This window comes from Alligator mississippiensis, chromosome 4 (assembly GCF_030867095.1).
Source record: "Alligator mississippiensis isolate rAllMis1 chromosome 4, rAllMis1, whole genome shotgun sequence".
Classification (NCBI taxonomy): Eukaryota; Metazoa; Chordata; order Crocodylia; family Alligatoridae; genus Alligator; species Alligator mississippiensis.
In genome coordinates this window covers 95,455,383-95,479,136 of record NC_081827.1, presented here as the reverse complement: position 1 = coordinate 95,479,136, position 23,754 = coordinate 95,455,383, and the positions used below count along the sequence as shown (strand labels likewise).

General features: G+C 45.4%; 1 protein-coding gene across 2 annotated transcripts in view; it reads right to left on the bottom strand.

The window, feature by feature from the left end:
• CCDC38 (coiled-coil domain containing 38) overlaps positions 1-23,754 on the bottom strand; it is a 42,920-nt gene that overhangs the window by 15,287 nt on the left and 3,879 nt on the right. For both annotated transcript variants that reach the window (XM_059726348.1, XM_059726349.1), the window contains 11 exons: positions 14,950-15,046; positions 13,763-13,848; positions 12,111-12,285; positions 11,462-11,529; positions 8,767-8,930; positions 8,593-8,673; positions 6,020-6,162; positions 3,475-3,568; positions 2,316-2,379; positions 1,075-1,226; positions 75-210 (listed from right to left, as the gene is read on the bottom strand). In XM_059726348.1, the coding sequence (XP_059582331.1) occupies positions 75-210; positions 1,075-1,226; positions 2,316-2,379; positions 3,475-3,568; positions 6,020-6,162; positions 8,593-8,673; positions 8,767-8,930; positions 11,462-11,529; positions 12,111-12,285; positions 13,763-13,848; positions 14,950-15,046 (1,260 nt within the window). The remainder of the gene's footprint in view (positions 1-74; positions 211-1,074; positions 1,227-2,315; positions 2,380-3,474; positions 3,569-6,019; positions 6,163-8,592; positions 8,674-8,766; positions 8,931-11,461; positions 11,530-12,110; positions 12,286-13,762; positions 13,849-14,949; positions 15,047-23,754) is intronic.

Below are 23,754 nucleotides of genomic sequence, written 5' to 3'. Positions count from 1 at the left end.
CTAAGAGCAAACATTTAAAAAATAATTGTATGATTTGTTCTCTCAATAAGAAGCATGTTTTGCAAAGCTATTACCTGGACTTCTGGATTAAACTCCCCAAAAGAAAACATCTTGGCCCTAAGAGCCAGCTCAGCACTTTTTTCCTCTTCTCTGAGGCAGGCAGCTTCTAGAGTTTCTTTTTGTGCTAGTAGAATATTTACTTTTTCATCTCTGTGGCAGAAAAAAGATGTATATCTCAGTCATTTCATTGGTGGTTTAGTTTTTTTGTGCACCAATCAGTAAGCACCATTCAGCAGATTAAAATGTTCTTTCAGTCATCTACAAACTTTTTAGAAATTGTCAAGGTAAGGAAAGTTTTTCGAGCTCCACAAAGTTAGATTGTGTTAGATTGTGTTTTTATGAAAACATATTAACTCAATTTAAGTGCAGTGTGTGTCAGAAGGCTTTAAACCTTATGTCATATTTGTGAAATAATATCACATTCAGTTCAGAAAGTATTGTTCATACCAAAATGCACACACATTATATACAGGTTACTTCATCTTCTTTAAACGTTCAGCAACCTGCATTTGGAAAGATCAAGTAGCTGTTTTACAACATGTCTTGCAACCCTTTGGGGCAGAAAGTGAAGAATATTCTCTAATTTAGCTGACAATGGTAATTTAAGTAGGGGAAAAACAAGCTTCCATACTGACATGTACAGAGAGCTCTAAAATCAACCACCCTGCCCCAGGGGGATGTTGGTGTGAAAAAGAGGATGAAGGCATGGCCCCACCTCCTCTCTTCTCCCTCTGTCCATTGATATATGCACACTAGCACAGGACAGGTGAAGGAATGGTAGCAGGAATAGTGGTTCCTTGTGCCCATCTATTCAACATGCTAAAATAAGGGATTATAGATCACCTGCCAAAGGGATATATAGAACAAGGGGCTACTTGCTCACTAGGCTTCCCACTATCAACCTCCAAATGACAAAGGTATATATGGAACCTGCGTTTCTTATTACGTAATCAAAATACCAATGATGAAGAGGTTCTTATACATCTTCTGAACTCTCTGCTGTAAAAACCTTACATTTTTAGTTTTATAGATTTTGTTGTTTGTTTGATATCATCCCGTATTTCTGCTAGGTCTTCGGTATCGCGAATCAATGCAAGATTTTGTTCCTCTAGATCTGTGAAGATCTCCAGTAACTGTTTTGGATCACTGAAATATATCTCTGGTTCCTAAGACAGAGGACAGAAAGCTGTGAAGCACCTATTGAAAGATGAGCTGCATGTGCTATGTAACTTCAAATTTGTTCCACACTTATTTTTATAGAACTTAATGTCACAAAAAATATCATCATGGATGGGCACCCAGGAGTTAGTTAAGCATAGTTTATAGCCACTTTGAGCTTTAAGAGCAGGGGTGGGCAAAATATGGCCCCTGGGCCAGATCCGGCTCACCAACTGATTGGATCTGGCTCATGGGCAGGTGCCCACCAAATTAATGGATCCAGCCCGTGGATGGGCAGCGGCTTCAGCTGCCACATGGTACCAGGCAGCTAGGGCTGCTTCTGGTGTGCTGGGTGGTTGCTCTCTTTCTCTCTGGAATGGGGCTGCCATCGCCATGGAAGCGGAAGCATGAGCCTGCCTGCAGCTGCCCACCCCAGCTCCAGACCAGACCCTGCAGCTTCCAGCTGCATCTGCAACTCCCAACTGCTCAAATGTGGCCAGCAGCTTCTGAGTCACAGCAGCAGCTGCAGGGTGTGCTACAGCTGCGGTCGAGTTCAGGCTTCTGCGCTGGTTGCAGCCCACACCTGTAGCACACCCCACTCCTGCCCCCTGTCTTGTCTGCCCCGCCCCCCACTCCTGGACCCCTGACCTGGAAATTGCCAGCCATATTTGGGCAGCTGTGGATGTGCCCGACAGTTGCTGAGTCCAGACTGGGTGGGAGGAGGGGGGAGAGCAGGGCGCATTAAAACTGTGGGCAGGCTCCAGCCATGGGGGGGCGGGGAGTGCTGCTAAACCTACAGGTGGGTTCAGGCTTCCACACTGGTCGCAGCTATGGCAGGGGGAGAGGGAAGACCCTCACCAGGTCACCAAAACTTATTAAAGTGGCTTGCCAGCCCAAATAATTCCCCACCCCTGTACCAGAGTCGTACAAAGCAGCCACAGCACAGCTGAGAATCTGGCCAATGGGGTGACAATATACATTCCATCAATCATGGAATCTGTAGTTTTTGTATAATAATCATCACATTTTTAAAAGCAAACAAAATATCTCATTTTTCCAGAGAACAAAGTGTAAATTAGGAAGTGTAGTTTCATTACCATATCACAGTTTAAGTCGTCCAAGAAACATTCATAATCTGTAAAGTTTTTTTCATTGTCATACCTGATAGACAAGAAAGGTTAAAAGATTTAATTCTCAATTATCAAAAGTAAAATGCCAGTCCTATGAGGTGACTCTTCAGAGCCTCCTGACTTCAGTGGAAGTTATGAGCACTTTCATGGACTCTTCAGGACTCTGTACTAACTGAAGGAATATTGTTTCTGCCTTGCCTAGTCTAATAATGGCAGCTGCCTAAGCATTTCAACAAGAAACAGTTTATGTACAGTTATTAGTGACTCTGGATGCGTCTACGTGAGATGTTCACTGCAGAGCTGACTAATTAGCTCCACAGTAAAGTCTCCATGTCAATGCCGCCGGAAACTAATAAATGCCGCCAGAGGTTAGTACTTGTAAATACGGTGGCATTATTTACTGTGCAGCAATGCCTGTGTAGACGCTGACTGGGTTGGTTGGAGCACAACAGTGCTAGCCCTGCACTGTAGCACCCTTGTGTCCCAGACGCCTCTGCAGCATGTTGAGCTGTGTCAGAGCAACCCTGGCTGGCAGGCTGACTACCAGGGCTCCCTGCCAGCTGGGGCTGCTCTGCCCATGCTCAACATACTGTGGTCCCGGATGCATGTGTAAACACTGTGCCCAGAAACAATAAACTCCAGTGTGTACAGTGCCAGACTTTATTGCGTCAAATTAATTTCACGTGCAGATGCATCCTGCATGAACAAACGAAAAAAATTATTTCAGTTCAATAGCTCAAACACAGCCTCGAATATTTGATTCATTGGGAGACTCCCACATTGTATCCCAGCACGTAACTTAGGACAAAAAAAAGGCAGAAAGGATAAGAGAAAAGAGACATTTCTCATCACAGAAAGTGTTAACAAGCAAAAGACAGAAAGGACCCATGAAACACTTTTCAGCTTTGGCCTTTGGTACTTCTAGAAAACCTTTGTGGGGGGGAAGGAGGAGTTGGAAGAAATTATCAACAGTCTCCTTTGCAGCAGTAAGTAGGTAACTGGTATAACTGCAAATGGCATAGTTAGGATTTGCTTGCTTACTGGATCTGTTTTATTTCTATTGTACACTGGCAGATAAAGAAGGCAAACTGAGAATGGAGGAAGCCAATTTTATTTGATACTGTACCTGGGTGATGACATTTTCCTATTAGTCAATATTGATTGGAATTCAGGTAGTGCCAAATTTGATCCTGACAGCTTCTTTGAAGGCAATGGCCCACCTTCAAGGGATGAAAAGATAAAAGAATACATTTCCATGTTAATTAGGAGGCAAACTATAATAATATTATCAACCTATATCTTTTAATAAAGTAAATGGTATACTCTTATCCTGAGCCTTGTAATGTTATCAGCTACACACTTCTTACATTAAGAAGGTATATTTTCCCCAGTATATTTATTCAATATGAATCTATCAGATATGAAAAAAAAGATGTTTTTTACATTTAAGAGAATACAGAAGTGGTGGCAGCATCTGTTCTGGCATGGGGCACATGGCACTGCTCCAGTTCTCACATGCCCCATGATAGTTGCCATTGCCATAGGGTGCACTGTGATGAGGCCAGTGCCTGAGGAGGTAGGGCCATAGCAGTAGCAATGGATGATGAGGCTGGAGGGCAACTGAGGCTATGTCAGCCCCCACTCGCCCTCCTGCCACATATGTCCATGTCCACCAGGGCTCAAGGGCTCTGGATTCTGTGGCAGGCCACTTCCTCTGGCCACGCTGCACAACTTTTGGTAGCCACCTCCCCTGGCTGCACAGCACAACTTTTGGTGGCCTGTCACTAGCCTCATGGGCCTCTCGGTTCTGTGGACTACTCAATGGTCTGTCTGTAATCTATGTCAGGTTATCTAAAACTGAGAACAGAGCATGTCTCCATTCATATCTCTGGTGACTTCATCTACGCTCCCTGCACCTTGCTTCCAATGCACAGTTGCAAATGCTACCACAGGCATTAATTAGCACAGAAGGTATTGTATGCACCAACAGAGTCCAAGTTTCACCCTTAGAGGAGAGGACTCCTCTTCCTGCTGCAAAGACTTCATATCTTTGTTATCAAGAAGGCCTCTTTCCTGATGACCATTTTCACTTGCAGCTGCTTCTTTCGGGTTGTATCCCATACGTTTGTCTTAAACACCAATATGTTTATTTTTATGGCTTGCTGTACACAATCTGGCTCAAAGGATAAACAGAGCTATAACTTCCCAAAAGAAACAAGTCCTGATGGGCAACAGAAGTGAAGTCCCTGGCCTGATTTATGGCAAGAGAAGTGCAGAATATGAATTGAATTCCAATACAGAATGACTTAAAAGGATTTTTTTCTGAGACATGGCTAAGCAACGAAAGCTCTTCTAAGTACTGCAGGGAAACATGAATAAAAACACAGGGAATGGTCTTTAACCTGTAAGCCTTCTCTGTACAAGAAGCTTGCATGGGGTATATGAGCTAAAACCACTTGTTAATTTGATTTTGGCCAGTGATTTAAATCTTGTGTATATGGATTTGTCTTCAAATGGTTCATTATTAAGATTAAACCAAAGTTACATCATTTTCACTGTCCATACAGGAGTGTCCACTGGTATACCTAAATTACTTTAAAATACATTTTTAATTAACCAGGTGAAACATGGAATGTAGACAAGATCTAAATGACGCTGGCAGTGAAGGCTTCTAGAAAAAAAAATATGGGTTATATCTGTGGAGTTACATTAAATAGCAAGTTTCCAAAGGCCATAACTAGGGATCTACCAAAATTGTGATTTCACGATTTTCACAGAAATTATGATTTCAAGCAGGCTTCATGAAAAAAACTGCAGGCTCTGTGAAAAAGTGTGGGCTCTGTGCTTTTGGTGGGCTAGCTGAAAAAAAAAATCCTGAAAATAAAATGCTGCAGCCTCTGGCATGGCAGGATAGCTGCTGCTTCCACCCCTCAGAGCTGAGTGGCTGCAGGGGCAGTGTGTCATACAGCCCTGCCCCTTGCCACCAATCAACAGCAAGGGGCAGGGCTACATGATGGACAACCCCCACAGCCAACCAGTGGCAAGGGGCAGGGCCGTATGATGGACAGTTCTTCCAGCCAATCAGTGGCGAAGGGTGAGGTCACCAGGGCCCCTTGGACAGAGGCATGGGGGGCCCACCATGCTCCACCTGCAAAAATGGCTGCTGGCTCCGCAATTTGCATGTAAAATCAGCTGGCCACTGCCTTGAGTTTGGAACATCCCCTAGCCATAACCCCACACTGGGAGGGTTTTGTCAGCCATATTACTTTCCCAGAACTATCAACCCCACACATTCAAAAATCCTATGTCAGGCCTCCCAGGATCACAAGAGTTAAAAAAATAATAAATGTGAAGTTCTTCTTATTTACCTTCTGGATTCTGAGCTTTTATAGTGCACTTTCTTTGTTTTGTTTAAGCTTTTCTCTATCATTTTTTTCATTTAAAAAATGAAAGAGAAGAGTCTCATTCTGTCTATTATTACAAGCAGCTGGGGCTTAAAGAAATATAAATCTCATGATTAGTATCACAAATCTCACAACTGTTGGCAACAATCAGTGTCAAACAAATTAGTATCTGACCCCTTAATCTTTAAATTTCCTGATTTGGTTGTGCACATTTATATAGATTATATTTAACATTTTCAGACACATGCTTAAAAAGGAAAAGCATACACTGTGGTTTATGTAATTTTTCTACTCTTGCTTTCTTCTTTTTTGCATTTTGCTCATCTTGCCATTCTTTTGGAGACAGTTTCATTAAAAATGCTTCATAGTATAAGTAGTCATTGAGGCAGACTTCAGCTTCTGCAATTTGTCTACAAAAACAGGTAATATTATGGTCAATATGCAAACAGAGGGTACAGTTACATTTTAAGTAAAATGTAAAGGTTAAATGATATTAAAAGTATCATTATCATCATCATATATACTGACACTTTCAAAATATATCAACTTGTATTATTGAGAAACCTTTTCACAGTTGGTCCAGGAGGTATAGGTCCAAGTTCTGCAGTTGAATCGTTAGGACATTTGAATGCATTCATTATTGACATTATGATGTAGAATTAAAAGGGTGTTGTATTGTTAACTATACTCAGGTGTGGCAAAGTGGGGCTCCCTGACTAGCCACAGTACAAGTTTCCCCACTAGCCTTTGGGCATGCTGCCCATTTGTCTTGCCCGCCACGCCTTGTTGGTAATTAATTAAGTTGTTAATTAAGGCAGGAGGCTGCCCATTCTTGCAGATGGCATCCAGATGACAGTGCTCCCAGCCTACAGCCAGAACAAGCTTAGGCCTTGTTGTCAGGCCTCCGACACTCACATTCATACCGCCCTCCTTTCACCCGGGCCTCACACACTCCACCCTCTCTCACAGGGTCTCTTCCTCATATCGACAACTTATGCTACCTTGCTCCCTCTTGGAGCAGGCCCCTTAGGCCATAGGTTTAGCTAGTTCATACCTTAGGTGGCAGACGTACCATCTTTTGGGCCTCTCCCGTGACCCTCCCCAGGGTAGTGGCCAGCCAATTACCCGACCAGGTCTAAGCTTGCCCTGGCACCTTCTGGGGCAACTCTATACACACTCTGGGCTCTCAGCCCTCTGGTTCTTCTCCCCCACTGGGGTCCCTCCTCTCTGCCCCCTTTCTAGGGCCACCCCTTACCGGGGCATTCTTATCCCACACCACAACTGGCGCTCAGGGGTCTCATGGGGACTCTCACCCCCCCCTTGGAGCAGCATGTCGTTGTGCTCCACCATAGATCTTGCTTTCAAACTACACTCGGCCTCCCAGCGGTGGAAGACTTACTGGAGTCAGGGCTCGCCCCTACCTCTCAGACTGAGACCCCTTACTCGGCCTCTGGCCCAAGCTACAGCCTTAGGCGTCCAGAAACATACCTAGGCCTACTTCCCTCACTTGGGGCTCCACACCGCCCTCTTCACTCAGGGCCATGGGACTTCCCTCCCCAGTGGGCTCAGGTGACCGTAGCCATGCCTGGCCCCAACTACCTTTCCTCGGGGTCCTCCACCCCACAGGGCTCAGATGGCCTCAGCCATGCCTGGCCCATTACCTCTGATGTTGCGTGACTCACCCAAAGGTGAGGGCTAAGGTTAAGGCATTCTTACCCGCCTTTCACTGGGGTGGTAACTGGCCTGGCATTTCCTCAGGGGTCCCCTGCCACTGAGCGCCCCACCAAGCTACCCACTCCTGGCAGGGTACAGTTTTAGGTCATGCCCAGGACCAGGACCCTCCTGACCATTCCCTACAGCTCCTGCCCTTACCTCCAGGATGATACATGAAGCCTGGCTGCCAGCAGCAAACTGCCCTGTTTATATGGGCAGCCAGAGATCTAAAATGGCCGCTGCAATCAAGCACCTGCTGGCTGCTTGGCTCCGCTCTTAAAGTGGTAGGCACCAACAGTGCCCTGCGACACATCGTCCACCTTAAAATGACTCCTGGGGGAGGTTTCCCCTGCTGCTCCTCCAAAGCAGGCTCCCCTCAGAGCCTGTGAGAGCCCCCAAGTGGCAAGCACCCCCAAAGGTGTTCCACCACACCAGGTCTTAATTCTGCTGAATGACTTTGGCCCCAGACATGCTTTAACAGAATTGTACAAACATTTTCACTTTTTGGTTCATAATTTTTTCCACTAAAACCAGTAACAGACTGAGTGTAGGGTAAGACAGACTTTTTCTCTATTAGTTTAACAGTTTTTCTCCAAAAAACTTAGAAACATTTTCCCCAACCCTCAAGTGCTTGCTTGACTCCTGGCCTGACAGAACTTCTAATATCACCCCTATAGCTTCACAAACACAGAAATAAGCAATTCATATAAAATATTAAATAAAACCCTGAAACAGGGAAAATATCCTTAGCAAATTACTGGCAGTACCTGATGTGCTAGGATAACAGAACACCTTCACCACTCACAAACCTGACCAGTTTAAATCCTAGTACTGCTTACAGTCAATATACAAGCTGGCTGGCCTGAAGATCTAAGTACTATTAACTGTTTTACCACGAAGTCCAGGAGTATTAGTCATCAAGACCCTGTTGTGGTAGGGACTGCACAACCACAGAACAAAGTGACAGGGGGTGCTTCCAGTCCCAGGAAAAGGCAATATACAACAAGTGGAGAGAACCACACAGGGGGCCACAAGGCAACAATATTTCTTCCCCAAGACAGTTCTTTAGACTTAATTACCACTGTGATCAGAAAAGCAAGGGTAAGTTAGTAACATAACATCCTCACCTTTGAACAACACGGAGTTCATTAAGAGCTGATTTGAGCTCTCCCGCTGCTTGCTCTTTTGATTTTTTTTCTTGGGCTACACTATAAGTAAAATAGAAATATTTTAGCACCCTGTATATACAGTTTTTTGTGGATCCAAAGTCAAAACAAACATTAACTGTGAGAGAGTCTAACATTTTAGCTGCATTTGCAGAACTTCCATCATTTGCTTTCAGGAATTCCTCGAATGCGATGGCATCTTCTTTCAGCTTTTCTTCAGCAACCCTGAACTCTTTCTCCTTCTGGAGTGCTGTTCTTTCCAGCTCCTCTATAGTTCCTTGTTTTACTGTTATTGCATACTATGGAAACAAAACAGGGATAAAACATTACATTAAAATGCTGTCCTCATGTATTCTGTGTTACTTTCATCATTTCAGCAAGCAAAAGCAACTGAGCAATACATGTATTGGGAGGGGACAGAAATAACCATCCTATTACCATGCAGTAGGAATTAATGGACCAAATGTTATTTCAATGCTGAGGTTACATATTTAAACACAATGCCAGGAAATGCAGAATCAAGAATCATGCTTCTGCTTTTCACCCACACTGTTAGCACTGCCCCAGTTCACAAGTGTCATTCTGTTGTTTTTGCAAAAGAGTTAAGCATTTTAGGAGGCAAACCTTCCTCCAGGGATTATCCCCAATGTAAGGAAAGCCCTTTGTCAGCTCAGAGCTTGAAAAACATTGCTACACTGGTGTCCACAACAGAAGGCAGAGACAGAATACTGCTGTGCTTGAACTTCTCTCACAAAGCCAATAGGAGGTTTGAATATAAATTTAGAGGTGTGGAAAAGTTTATACTAGCCTTGTCTGTACTGCATCTTCTCTTTAGATGTAGGAAGCATCTGTGTACAATGACATTAGTTTGACAGCTTTCACAAGCACCAGATTCAAAATCTGCTACCAAGCTATGGCTCAATGGCTGCATCCAGACAACCACAGCTGTGTGGTATGTGGTGCTGCAGAAACGTCTGTGGCACCACGTATTGCACGTTCAGTTGTGCTCCATGCTGCAAGGGAGCAGTGCAGAGGATTTTTTTGACCCCTGGACACTGAAGGGTTCAAAAACCTCGCAGGAAAAAAAAAAGCAGAGTAGTGCATGTGGCGGCAGTGTGCACTGCCCAAAACTGGAGCCTAGCTGCCTGGAGCTGCACTCTGCTGCCAGCCAGGCTCCGTACAGCAGGATGGCCACTAGTGCAGGCCCAGGAGGCTCCAGCACCCCAACTAAGGTGGCTGGAGCCAGCACAGTGCTGGCCCCAGACTCCCCTATGCCACTCAAGGTAACTTGCCATGTGCCCCACTGCATGTGGAACAGGCATTCCACTTTGAGCTGGGGCGGAGTAGCCCCAGGCTGGCAGCAGGCTCACAGGGTCAGCCCTGGGTGCCCAACAGCAGTGTTGGGCAGCAGAGGGGCTGGCTGGGGGACAAGGATGCAGAACTAAGGTTACCATATTTGCAGGTCCAAAAAAGAGGACACCTGCCATGGGAGGGGTGGGGGTTGGGGAGGGGAATATGATGGTAGGGGGGCAGTGACATGCTAATGCCCTGCCTCTGCCCATTCTGTTGCCCCTCAATGACAAACCATGCCCCCCCAGCCCTGCTGTCTCTCACTCCAGACCCACTGACCTGAGCCCTGGAAGTGCCCCTCACTCCCAAACAGCAGTACCCTGCCCCACATCTCTTGCTGGTGCCTCCCACTCCCGACCTGCAGTCCCCTAGCACTGTCAGGGCCCTGCACACCCAACCCAGTCACCCATCCCGTCCCCCATGCCCCTCACTCCTGCCAGTGCCCCTCAATCCCTGCCAGCAGCCCCTGCCCTCTAGCCCTGCCAGTGCCCCTCACTCTCAACCTGCAGCCCCCCAGCAACTCAGGCAGTGCCTCTCACGCCCTGTCTGCAGCCCCTTCCCTCTCCCAACTCCTGTTGGTGCCCCCCACTCTCCACCCACGGTCCCCCCTACCTAGTGATGCCCTTCACCCCTGACCACAGCCCCCTGCCCCGCACTCCCCACCTGCAGCCCCCTGCCCAAGCCAAGCAGCTCCCACATTTGCTCTCTTGCTTTCCATTCTTCCCTGCCTCCCCCTGGCTGATTTTTGCTGTTCCTCTGCTCTCCCGCAAAGTGACTGGCTGCCTGTATCACATGGCCCCCCTCCCCACAACAGCCAATCACCTTGCCCACTGTTCCCAGCCCCAAGCAGCTGGCCTGGGAGGGCAGAGGAACAGCAAGAAACTTGAACATTTTGATTGTATTGTAAAAACCCACCCAGTCGCAGTGCAGGGGGCCAAAAAAGAGACATGTCCAGGAAAACCCAGACGTATGGTAACCCTATGCAGAACGTGCAGAGCAGTGTGGCCAGCCTCTGTCACCATCTACACGTGTGTTTCATTGCACTTAAATGCTACACTCTAAAACAGTACTGTCCCAGACAGTATTATCTTACTGACGAGTTAATTAATTTACTGTGCCCTAATACCAGTGCACGTGTAGACAGTGACACTTTATGCACCTAATTAGTCTACTCTTCAGTAAAGCGCACCCAGTGACTATGAACCTTGCTCAACTTCCTACCAGATTCAGGGTCAAGTCCTGCAGATACTTATTCATGCAAGTAGTTCTTCTGACTTAAATAGTTTGTCCGGTTAACTTTTACTGTGCGTACTGGCTTCCCAATTTGAGAACAATGGGATTTTTCTTCTGAATCAGTCTTACCATTTTTAATATACAGACACATAGATAAACAAACTTATTCTAATATAATTAACTGTTATTCTTATTTAATTTTAGGTGTTCCATTAACTATAGGAAGAAGAAAAATATTTTATGGTACCTGCAGTCGAAATATTTCCTTCCTTTCATTGATAAAATTTCTTACAGACTGTTTGTTAGTATGGCAAGCTTTAAAAAAAAAAATGTGTTCAAATTAACCTGATGATGTTAACATATTTCTCAAATTTCTACAGAATAAGCTACAATAAAAGACAATTGTTTTCATATATTTATAATGTATTTAACACATTGTTTAGTTTATTAAACAAAAATGACTTTATATTAACTCTTAATAGGATTCATTTAAAAGAATTCGCGTCCCTGCCACTCTACTGTTGGAGAGAGCCTTCCACATAATGGAGCGAAGTTTTGTACCAGGTTAATCTAGTCATAGAACATTGTAGTAGCAGTGAGATGGGGAAAAAGGAAAAGTTACGGTTTATTACAAATATTCCCCCTCTCTTCAGAATGACAACGTATGCTTAAATCCTTGTCCAGAGTCTGCAAAGGAAAAAGTCCTTTAGCAAAATCTCTGTGGGTGAGCTGTAATGGATCCCCATTGAAATCAAAAGATTCTAAACAAATGAAGGGTACAATTATAGGATTTGGCCCTAAACAATAACTTTTAGATGAATGATTGATGTGCAGTCTTATGGAAAACTGTACCAAGATGAGTAACACTATAGGCAAAGCTAAAAGAATATGCTTACTTTTTGCAACAGTAAAAGCCCGGCTGGGATCAGAACGAGCGTACTCATTTTCCTCTGGAATATGAATCTCTTCTTCAAGTTCCAAGTTCAGCGCTCTTCTAGACTGTCGACGTTTGACTCTTGATGCAAATGTCTGCTTTTTATGTACTTTGACAATCTTTCCAAGTAATTCAGCCTGTATTTACAGATTTTGAGATACGTGTGTCTATCGAATTGTAAGTTCTTCAGGAGGGAACCTGTCTTTTATATAACACTGTACCTCGATGGAATGACATGAATACTAACAAGGGGTCAATTGAACTCATTTATTACCTTAGGACCCAGATTTTTGAAAGACTTGTGTGCAAGTTTAACTTTGCTCTCATGTGTTACTCTATAAATATCACCAGGATTACTTACAGAGGCAAAGTTAAACACATGCCTAAGTCTTTGTAAGACTGGACATCAGCTGTAAGTAATCCATTAGTCTTAAAGGGATTACAATAAAGGGGCAGCAAGATACTGCATCTGTGTCAAGGTAACAGAATCTGGCCCTTGGTTGGTATATAGTAATGTTTGTGAATACAGGCAGGTGAAACAAGCCATTCTGTTGAGAGTCCAAAGAACAGCATGCCTATGAACAGTCATACACACTATGTATGAATTATATATACAAATTAAGAAGCCATATGACTTTACATGTGGAGTACACAGGATAAAAGTCATTAAAATAATAAGCATTATAAAGCCTAGCTGAAAAGCAACAGAAAACCACCAGCTGCCATTGCAAGTTACAATGCTTCCATCTTGTGCAGAACATCACCTATAAAAGGCAGCACCCCCACTCTGAATCAACAAGATACTTAAGCACAATTGTTAGAATTTTCAGAGACTCCACTATCATCACACTTCACATCACATCGTGAGCATTATTACATCAGGCCAAATAAACTGTAAACAAATACTGTTAACTCTGTGTAGCAGATGGGAAGACTGAAGCACAGTGTTATTAAGTGACTTATTCCAGGTAACACAGGAAATTGATGGCAAAGACTGGACTGAAACTCAAGCCCGTTTACTCCAATTTCCATGATTTACTTGTTAGTGATTAGACCGTACATCATTTCCTGTTTTTAATATTATAGAATCTATAAATGTGCTTGAAGGACATACTATATCTGGGGCATCCTTCATTTGAAAGGATGCTCTTTGAGGGTACATCTCCATTGCATTCCCAGCAGTATCCCAGCAGGGACAGCGTGTCACTTTCAGGACTGCCCTCCTGACTTTAGGCTCCAGCGTATTAAGAGCAGTCACTGAGGATGTTCTTGGAGCAGCTTCACCAGTGCACTTCTGGGTTTGGTGTGTACCAGGCAGAGTAGACGAATGAGACTTACATGGGAATGTCCCTCCAAGGACACTCTGGTACCCTGAGAAACTCCTGCAAGAATTCTATGCAGACACATCCAGCATCAGCCAAGAGATAAGAAATACAGCCTTTCCATCTACAAAAGCTTTTATAGCTTGTAGTCAACTGATTAATTTTCATGTTATCTCTAATTTTAGCAGGAAAGAAACTCACTTCACCACACAAAACAGTTGAACTAGGGGAAATTTTGACATAAACAGACTCTGTACAGACTATGTTAATTACAATTGACATGAACACATACCTTTTCCCTTTCTGCACGCTCAACACTTGTGTAAAAAGGTGGCTTACTGCTTAAAGGTGTAGGTGGGTTTGACCTATTTTTATTATCTATATATTAAAAAAAGAAAAGAAAATACAATGTAATAGTATATAAAGCATTGCCATAAAAAAAAAATCAAACTAAAGGGCAATTTTACTGGAAAATTAAGCTTGCAATCTAAACTGAGGAAGCTCAGGACCTTTAAATTCTGTTCTCCTTACCTTTGCCATGTTTTGGGTATGCAAGTGGTGCCCTACACAGTAATATTTTGAAAATATACCTCTGATTCTAAATTCATGAAATTCCTGTGGTCACAGGCTACATTCAGCTTTGCATTTGGTCTCTTGGGCAATGGCCTGTAAACTGCATTAAACACTACAGGCATGTTTACATTGTTGGTCCAGGAAACTCAGTCATGTCATCAAGGAAATAATCCCTGCCCATGTGCTAGTTCTACTCCACGTGCATGAATAGCAGAAATGAGGCAGCAAGCACACCCTAAGGATGCTTTAAAGAGATTTCTGGGAGTTGGAGTGAGTGGGCAGGATGGGCTTCTTGGCATTATTCCCAGGCATGGCACAGAGGCTGTGTAAACAAGCTCACAGATGGACATCTGGAGGCAGGACAAGACAGTAGATCTATGATTATACAGACCCATTAACCTAATACTGTAGTCAGCGTTCCTGAGTAGTCTGTGCAGTTTTGAATCTCCTCTAGAAGTTATATGAGAAATATGCAGGTGTTCTGGACTCTACTCCTGTATTCTGAACTGGGATACAGACTATTCCATCCCGTGTAGCTGCTTGCAACATGGCCGTCCTATCTGGGATGTATAACAGCGCCCATGATTTGACTCAAAGACATTCACAGAATCATAGGACTGGAAGGAATCTCAGGGGTCACCTGGTCCAGCCCCTAGGAGCATTCACTTGAAGAGACTGAACCTTGAACCTACACTTTCTTCAGAAAACAGATGTTCTTGAGCTATTCTTTCCTACCCTAATGGAGGAATTGTTCCATTGCAGGAGTTTATTCTGGATGAAATACACTCCTATTCAGAGTGTATTTCAGAAGCCTTGGTCTTCTGCATAAGCCCTTAAAGTACAACAGGTCTCGTCTCACAGAGTAAGCAGTACACACAATTAGTCTATAGCTTATTGTTGTTTTACCCAAATCAACTGAAGGCAGTCGAATAGACTGAGGTGAAGCCGATGGAGCTCGAGCTGTTGATGCCGTCCTTGCTCTCGGAAGCTGTCTATCTATCACCTGAAACAGACAGTGAGGAAAGGTAGGGGGAGAAGTGTTAGTGTAGGAAAGTGAGAACCACTAAATGCTTTAGCCCAATTTTTACTTGTCTTCTCATCTGCATATATAGATTAACTTACAAATAAAGCATGTGATTAAAAATGGACATGTACAAATACAGGTTTGGATTTTATGCATGTAAATTGGCATTCTTGCAAGCTTTCTGTGGGCACAAAATGGAGACCTGTTGAATATTGTACCCCAAATACCTGTAGACAAACTGACGATCTTTTAGCAGTACAAACAACTGGATGAATGCCAAAGGAGTGTCACCTGTGGCTAAAATATCCAGTGAGATTCCTGGAAGAAATCCCTCAAGCATCCCATCTGCTAATCCTTTTGCCTACTTCAAGGGGAAATAATTTTTACAAGGAAAGTGCCCAAAATCACTGCCCAGGGCTCACCACTGTGCAAGCGTCCTTCCCCCCGCCCCCCCTTTTTTTAAACAAACTTCACAATATTCATCCCTATCTGTACATTTTATCTCATCTGGAAAAGGATTATGTCACTAAGAGATATCTCAGGAGCCTTAGTTGCTCCTTCTGCATATATAAACATCTGGATTCACATGTGTCTGTGTGTTAATGGCAGTATATTTTAATCTACACATTGCAAGAAAAATATTTAAATTCTGGAGGATATCTAGCAGAAAAACAAAAATGATCAGCCTGCTGGAAAAACCAGTGTGTAAAGAAAGATTAAAAGAATCGAATGCTAACTAAACAGGAGGCAATGATCATAAGCTGTGAATATTTGACAGTTGGTATACATAAAAGAGGAAAGAATTATTTAGAGCCATACATGGCTAGAGTGAATGAATACAATGAAGGAAAGGAAATTTAAGATTAATATAAGGAAAAACTCCCTGGTAGTAAAATGGGCTGGGATGTCAAATAGTCCCCCTAGGGAAGCACTTAAAGCCTAGTAATTTTGGACTTTTTAGAAGAAGATGGAACAGAGCTCTAGAACATGAATGATCTGAAACAATCTTGCTTGAGAGAAAGATGGGAAGAATGATCTACTAATAGGACTTTTCCAGCCTTTAAATTTTTGACTTATTGTAGAAGCCTGGAAAATGACTAAGTGGCAAGGAAGCACATACATGTATACTGTCCTCTTGTCGCCCATCTACTGCTAGACCTCCCCATTACCTCTGTGTTACTTGCCATCCCACTGAAAAAGTAAAATAGCTACATATGACATGGTGGGCAGCCACCAATGACATAAAATCTGTGTCTACAGATACCATAGATTAAAAATGGCCAAAGATTTCCAATTTAAAAGCCTAAAGTTAGGCTTCTAAATCCATAGTTACTGGGTTTTTGGTTGTAGCCATGTATATATCTACAGAGAACCGGCAATCGCCCTGAACACATCAAGAAAGCTTTAATTTACAGCCAAGCTCTCCAATACCACCTAATTTGCAGCAAGAATACCCATGATAGCCACTTCACTCAACAAGGACATTCCTCCAGAGAGACAGATCACACTTTTGAAAGAGCTATCTGGATACAGTGGCTGCAGTTCAAAAAGAAAAGCTCCATAAATTGCACACCATTAGTTATGACATATCACCCTTCCCTGGAACCTACTGGCAACCCATACTAGAAGACAGCACAATTTTTAAAGGGATCTTTCAAGAACCACTCATCCTAGCCTTTAACCAAGCACCGAACCTCACTAACCTCATCACCAGAAGCTTGCTATAACCCAAGCCACATCCAATGGAACCAGACCATGCCAAGAGAAGAAATGCAAAACCTGCCCACACATCTCCACAACCCCCACAATAACTACACCCCACAACTCAATCACCATTCCTGGATCTTACACCTGCACCTCCAGAAACGTTATATATTTCATCTAGTGCACCAAATGCCCTGATGGAAAATATGCTGGAGAGACCAAACAACAACTGTGCATCAGAATGAACGCACACCGAAAATTGATCAAAGACAAGAATATCCAACTACCTGTGGAGGCACATTTCTCACGAAACAATCACTCCGATCTCTCAGTTCTAATCCTCAAAGCGAACTTACAAAACACCTTTCATAGATGAGCCTACGAACTTCACTTCATAAATCTACTGGATACAAAAAATCATGGACTCGATATAGACATCGGATTTATGACACATTACAACCTGCCTGGCATCTGATTCATCAGGTACCTGTCAGCCCTGATGTTTTACCGTTTTCTTTCCCCTCCCCCCTCCTTTTCTGCCCTCTGTCTTCCCAATTTCCATCCATTTCCTTTTTCACAGACAGCCTCTTTTCTACCTTGAATTCCACCACTGTACAGTCTCCCTTACTCAGCTTTGGCTTTTCCCCCCGTTTTCCCCCTCCCCTACTTTACCTTTTGTTTTCCTAATTTCTACCTATTTACATTCTCACTAACACCCTGTCACACTTTTAGCTTCTCTCTTTCCTTGGAGTTTCAGAACAGCAGAGACTACCTACCTATGCCTGAAGATGGGCGACTGTGCCCAAAAGCTTGCTAAGAACTTTTTCCCAACTACTCAGTTGGTCTAATAAAAGATATCACATCTATTCAAAAATCCCTAATTAGGCATTTAAACACGGTGCTTGGTTTTCAACAGTGCTAGGTATCTGTGGTGCATCTACAGGAGACACTTTGCAGTAGATTAGCTTACTGCGCAGGAATTATCTACTGCACAGTAGCATCACCTAAAATGCATGCGCTGGTGGTACTGCGCAGGGCTGTTCTGGGTGGGGGTGGGGGCAGGGGGCTGGGCCGGGCTGTGCTTGGGGTGAGCAGCAGTGGCACTGGGAGGGCAGTTGCAGGGGGGGCTATGGCAAATGCCGGAGTGGATGCAGCCCCTCCCTCCCATAGGCCCCTAAGATAAGGAAAGGAGTGGGGCTGGGGCTGAGGGCTGGAGCAGGGGCTGCCCAGCTGGGTTGCAGCGTAGGACAGAGCCGTGAGTGGCTTGTCCGGGACACATGGGGGTTGACGGCTCCCACCGCTGCACACACCCCAGGAGGGCACAAGGGGTGCATGCCCCCAGATATGTAATAGGGTGGGCTGTGGGGAGCTGTACGCTTGGACCAGGGCAGTACTGGGCTGTTCCCAGCAGGGGTGTTGGGTTGGGCTGCACTGGGAGGGGGCCTGGAGGAGCTACAGTGAATTCTGCAGTGGCTGCAGCCCCTTCCCATAGCGCCCTCTCAGCGCCACCAACATTCGCCTGAAGCACAGCCCGGCCCAGCCCCTGCCAGGAAGAGCCTGGTGCAGGCCCGGCCCTGGCCCCAGCCTGCCCTGCCCCACATGCAGATCCGGGGCGTATGTCCCGTGTCCTCGCAGGATGCATGCATCGGTGGGAGCCACCACCCCCCACACCTCCCCAACGAGCCATGGCTTCATCCTGTGCTCTGCCCCGGCTGGACAGCGCCTAACCCTGCTCCAGCTCCAGCCCCACTCCCTCCCTCACTGCAGGGGCCTACGGGAGTGGGACTACAGGGAAGTGCTGCAGCCCCTCCAGAATTTGCCACAGCACCCCCAACTTCCCCTCCCAGCACCAACACCCACCCCGAGCGCGGCTCAGCCCAGTCCAGCCCCCTGCTGTGAAGATCCCATCGCTGGTTGCAGCCCACCTGCACCCCATGCACAGATCTGGGGACATATGCCCTCCCAAGGGTGCCTGAAGCGGTGGTAGCTGCTCCCCTGCCCTACGCAGCTCAGTCCCGTGTCCTGCCCCGGCTGGGCAGCCCCTGCCCCAAGCCTCATTCCCTCCCCCACTGCTGTGACCTCAATCTGCCCCCCACCCCCCACAATGGCAGCCAGCCCTCACCCCATGCGCAGATCCAGGGACACGTGTACCTCATGCCCTCCCAGGATGCGTACAGGGGTGGGAGCCGTCCCCCCCCTCCCCCCCCGAGCTGCCCAGATGAGCCCTCATGGCTCTGTCCCATACCCTACCCCGGCTGTGCAGCACCTGCCCCAGCTTCACTCCCTCCCTCACTGGGGAAGCCTGGATCTGCCCCGGCTTAAAAACAAGAAAAAATATAAAGGGGTGCATGAGCTGAAACCTTGAAACAGAAGCGGTACACTTATTTAAAAAGGCTGAAAACCCCTGGTCTAAAGTATTCAAATTGCACCCTTGAAAGACAAAACAAACCCTAAAATTTGCATCTTGTATGTAAAATCTCTTGCTGAAACTCTCCCTTCTCCAAACCTACAGGGAACATTATCCTCTATCACGTCTCACTGTCCGGGGAAGTCAGACAAGCTGAAGTAACTGGGAGGCCAGACGTGCCGACGAGTATCACAACCCCGCTCAGGCTAGGCGCCTACGCGAGTGGTGAGGTACAGAACCTCTGGGACAAACAATCCAGTGACAAACCCAAACATTCTGCGCTCGGCAACAGGGCTGGGAGATGTTGCCAGGCAACAGACAAACTGCATCTCCAAGGGCAAAGCAGGGAGAAAGATTAACTGGCCAGTTAAGGCAGCCCCCTGGCAAAGGGAAGTCTCCAGGTGGCACAGCTCCAGCATACAGCTCCAAGCACCCCCAAAAGGCAGAACAGCCCTCAAATTCACCACAATTCACAGCTGTCCTCGTGGTGCACCCAAGTGACTAGCCAACCCCAGGCCTGGGAGGGTGTAGCACCACCAGACATTTGTTTTTCCTCTAATTTTATGTATCCCAGGCCACATTAGCCAAAACTAATACCAAATCCAAGAGTCTAGAACCATAAGTGGCCCTACTACCTAGGGCCGTGAGAAATTTTGCTGCCCGTTTTGTTTTGAAGCTGTTTCGAGCCGTTTCAGCCTCGAAACAGCAAAGTTGAAATGAAACGGAGGCTCCAAGCAGGGTTGAAATGAAACAGGGCAGGTCAAAATGTTTCAAAAAGTTTGACAAGGGGTTCGCCCTTGAACAGTGAAGTTTAGAGAATTCCCGGTTGCTACATTGTCTCCTATTGATTTCTTCCATTGGTTGATCTGCAGTTTTCCTAGGTGTTAATTGCTGCCTGCTACTGTGTTACGCATTCAATCACTGATTCACTCGCTCTTTCAGGGGCCCGCCTGATACAGGGAAGCGGCAGTTTAACTGCTGCCCTTGTTAACATTGTTACAGTGTATAACTTACTTCTGAAACTAAACACATTTAGTTAAAAGGTGAGGAGCATAAAATATAAGCTACAAGAGTAACGCCATGGCACACAAATAGATAAAAATACCAAAATACAAGGGGAGATACAAAATGCACACATACAAACTTTAAAACACAATTCCTTATCTTATACTGAAAGAAAGAGGAAGGAAGAAAAGGTAGAAGAAGAGAAACATATTCAAAGAGGGAAGAGCAAATGCAGGCAAGAGGAAAAGGGGGCTTTCTGCTACATTATTCCCCCTCTTGACATGGGCCTTACACAAGGGTGATGTCACTATACTGTTTGAACACCATTGTTCAGCTGTATAGGCAGGAGGTGTGTCGTCTTCAGCTGGTTTGAAGTTAAAACAAAAGTTGGACAGTTAAAAGATATTGAAAGAGAAAAGCCTTGGGAGGTGGAAGAGAGAAAATAACATAACAAGGTTGATTTGAACAGTTACAATGGTATTGTTGTCTCTTTGCTTATTAAAATGTGACTTTGAATGCAGTTTTTTTTTTTACATACATCTTGTTATACTGATATTCTAAATAGCATTTAAATCCTTAAGAGAAGTACAGAGGAAAAAAAAACAAAACCCAAAAAACAAACTACACATGATTTAATACATATCTTTTTGCTAACCAAGTGAAATCTAAAACCTTTTGAGAATTACTGCCCTTGTTTCAAATATCAGAACGACTTTCCAGTTCAACCGGACGGAAGTGTTCTGGTCTGGGATCCACAGACCGGTTCAGTTTTTAGAGGGGGTATTACCAATTACTCCTATTATATCTTTATGATATTCATATGTATTTAAACTGTCACAACTTAAAACAAACCAAACAAACAAACACAAAACATATAACAAGACAACACAAACAGACAAGACAATTTTTGCCATGGCTTTGATGAGGAAGATGCTGCTGATGGTAATGAGGCCTCATGGTTTGTCAATCACCTTTGACTACACTGTGGTTTCTGCAAAAGAAAACAAACACACACAAACCTGCCAAGGAAAACTCCTTGCAGTGGCTGATTATTCATAGTTACAAAGTACAATGTTGACATGTGCAGTGGCAGTGCACACATCATTTTCCATTCTTGGGGTGCTTTTCTTTTATACTGCAAAAGTGGAGCAGTTACCTACAGGATGGTGGCCATTCTAAGTTGAGGATTTTTCTGGCCTTTTCCTGCCTCAACATCCGGGTGGGCACTGATCAGCCTGTCCAATGTGTATTTTCCAGTGGCTCAGAGCCATTCCTTCCTGCTAGCCAAGAAGGGTGGCCGGCAGGATTAAGAGATTGGTTACCCTGTTCCTCAAGGGTCAGGTGGTTGGTGGCTCATTTTTTTTCTTTTTCCCCAAGCTGGGTCACTGGGATGCTCTCCTCATGACACAAGGAATCCTATTAACAAAGCTAGATTTAGGGTTAGATCTATTCTGCCCCCTTAAACAGTTTCAATTGGGACACGTACCCATTTTCCTGCTTCAGGTCCCATTTCCTCCCAAATACATTTAGCGCAGCTCCAGTGTCCAGGAGTGCACTGGTATGTCCTTCAGTTCCCACTGTAACAGGTATTCGGGGTCTCCCTCCTGGATCCCAATTGAGGGTCCCCAATTTCTCCCATGCGCTAGGGCTTTGCTCAGGGGTCTCATTACAGGGGCTCCATCAGTGCTCTCTGGAGACCGGGGCTGAGGCTGCTACCATGTTAGAAAGGGGAGGTGCTGCTCCCTCCCCACTCAGCTCTGCCATTCTGATAAGCAGCTCGGCTAGAGGCTTTCCATGCCATTTCCCTTTCGGTTCCCCATGCTGCATTAAAAACTTCCACGCTGCTGACCGAATCCTGTTTTCCCCCTCTCTTTCCTTTGATACCCTTGGGTTGACCCAGTGTGGGCTGGGGCGATAATTTGGACCCCCAAACCCCTATCAGTTTTGAGGTATGCACTTTCATTAGAATAGGTAACCATATAATTCGGTGTGTCATTAAGCTTTTCTCTGAACTGGGTGGCTGCAATTGCCCCGCCCTTGACGTCCAATTAACCTCTCTGCATCCTGAGCCCGGGCTAGGACTTCTCCTAGCACATATCTCCCGGTCTCTCCGAGCGGCCCCATCAGTCCAATTATGGACTTACGCATGCCTTCCTGTACCTCCTTCCAAAACCCAGGAGGGTAATCTATACTTCTTATGTCCGATGTCCGTTTGTTCTCCTTGTCTAGGGGCAGAACCGTCCCTGACAGCAATCCCAACATAACACACCGGATCACATAGTCCCTAACAGGTTTCCCAGGTATCTGGTGGCCAGCCTCAAACTGTCCCTTAAATGTCTTTCTCCCCAAACTGATCCCCAAACCCACTATGGTATGGGGAATATTGTCTCCCCCAAAACTGTCCTCCTGATCCATAGCCGCCTGAATCTCTGGGGTGGCGCAAGCCCTTAGTAGGCGGTGCCATTCCCGGACACTCAGGGTTTCACACTCCACTACGTTGAGGGATTTCTGCAACCACTGTCCCAAATTCCTAAAGTTAGCAGATCCCAGGGTCTTGCCCAGAGCTGCTAGATCAGCTCCGCTGAGGGGGACCGTTACCTGTGTGATTTCCATGGGTTTTCCCTGAGCATCCCAAGTGACTGAGGTCCATGTGATTGTGCTCACCTCAGGCACCAGGGTCCTCTCCTGATCTGACTTAGGGTCTTCAGGAGAGTGATCCCCTGCATCCTCTGGATCTCCCCACATCTCCCCACCCCAAATCTCTCCCAGATTGAAGGGGATGTCTGGATCCCTGGCTTGGTCTCCCCGGATGACAGCTGCTATTTGCAGGCTGCGCTCCTGGAGTTCCGTGTTCAAACGGTTAATGGTATTTAGACAGGGGCCATGGTTGACCTTGGCTCCCTTCTCGGCTTGGTCTTTAGCCATTGTCTTTACCAATTTTTGCAAGGCTTCTCGGCTAGCCTTTTCTTGGACCAATAATTCCAATTGTCGGGCATTGTCTTGATTTATTTTTCTCAATTGCTCATTTTCATTTTCCAAGTTCTGAGACAACCCTTTAGAGTCTGATTACTGGTTTCCAATTGGACACATCTATCTTTTAGAATTTGTATTTGCTCCTCCTTTTCCTCAATTTCAGAGGCTTGCTGAGCTTTCTCCTCAACTGCTGTTTTTACAGCATGCCATAGTAGCCAGACCAACGCAATGTGTTGCCTTTGAACCGAGGGTTTTTCACAAAGGCAAAATCTTTCAAATTGGGCTTCAATGTCCCCTATGGAAAAGCCTGAGGTGCACACATCCTCCCTCCATGGGCTGGGTCCACCCTTCAGAATCTCCCTATGAAGAGGGGAAATTTCCTCCCTCTGTACCCACTTATCTTCTTGGTCTCCTGCTCCAACCTTGGGGGGGGGGGGGTTCTAAACAAAGACATTTTCCTCAACATGCCTCAAGCCTATCAGTTTCCTTGAGCCCTCATGCTCCCAACCAACTCTGTCCTTGCCCCTGCAGTTCTACAACCAAATCCCTTCCTTGGGATATGCCCACCTCCTTAGGTGACTTCTAAATCCAGACCCTC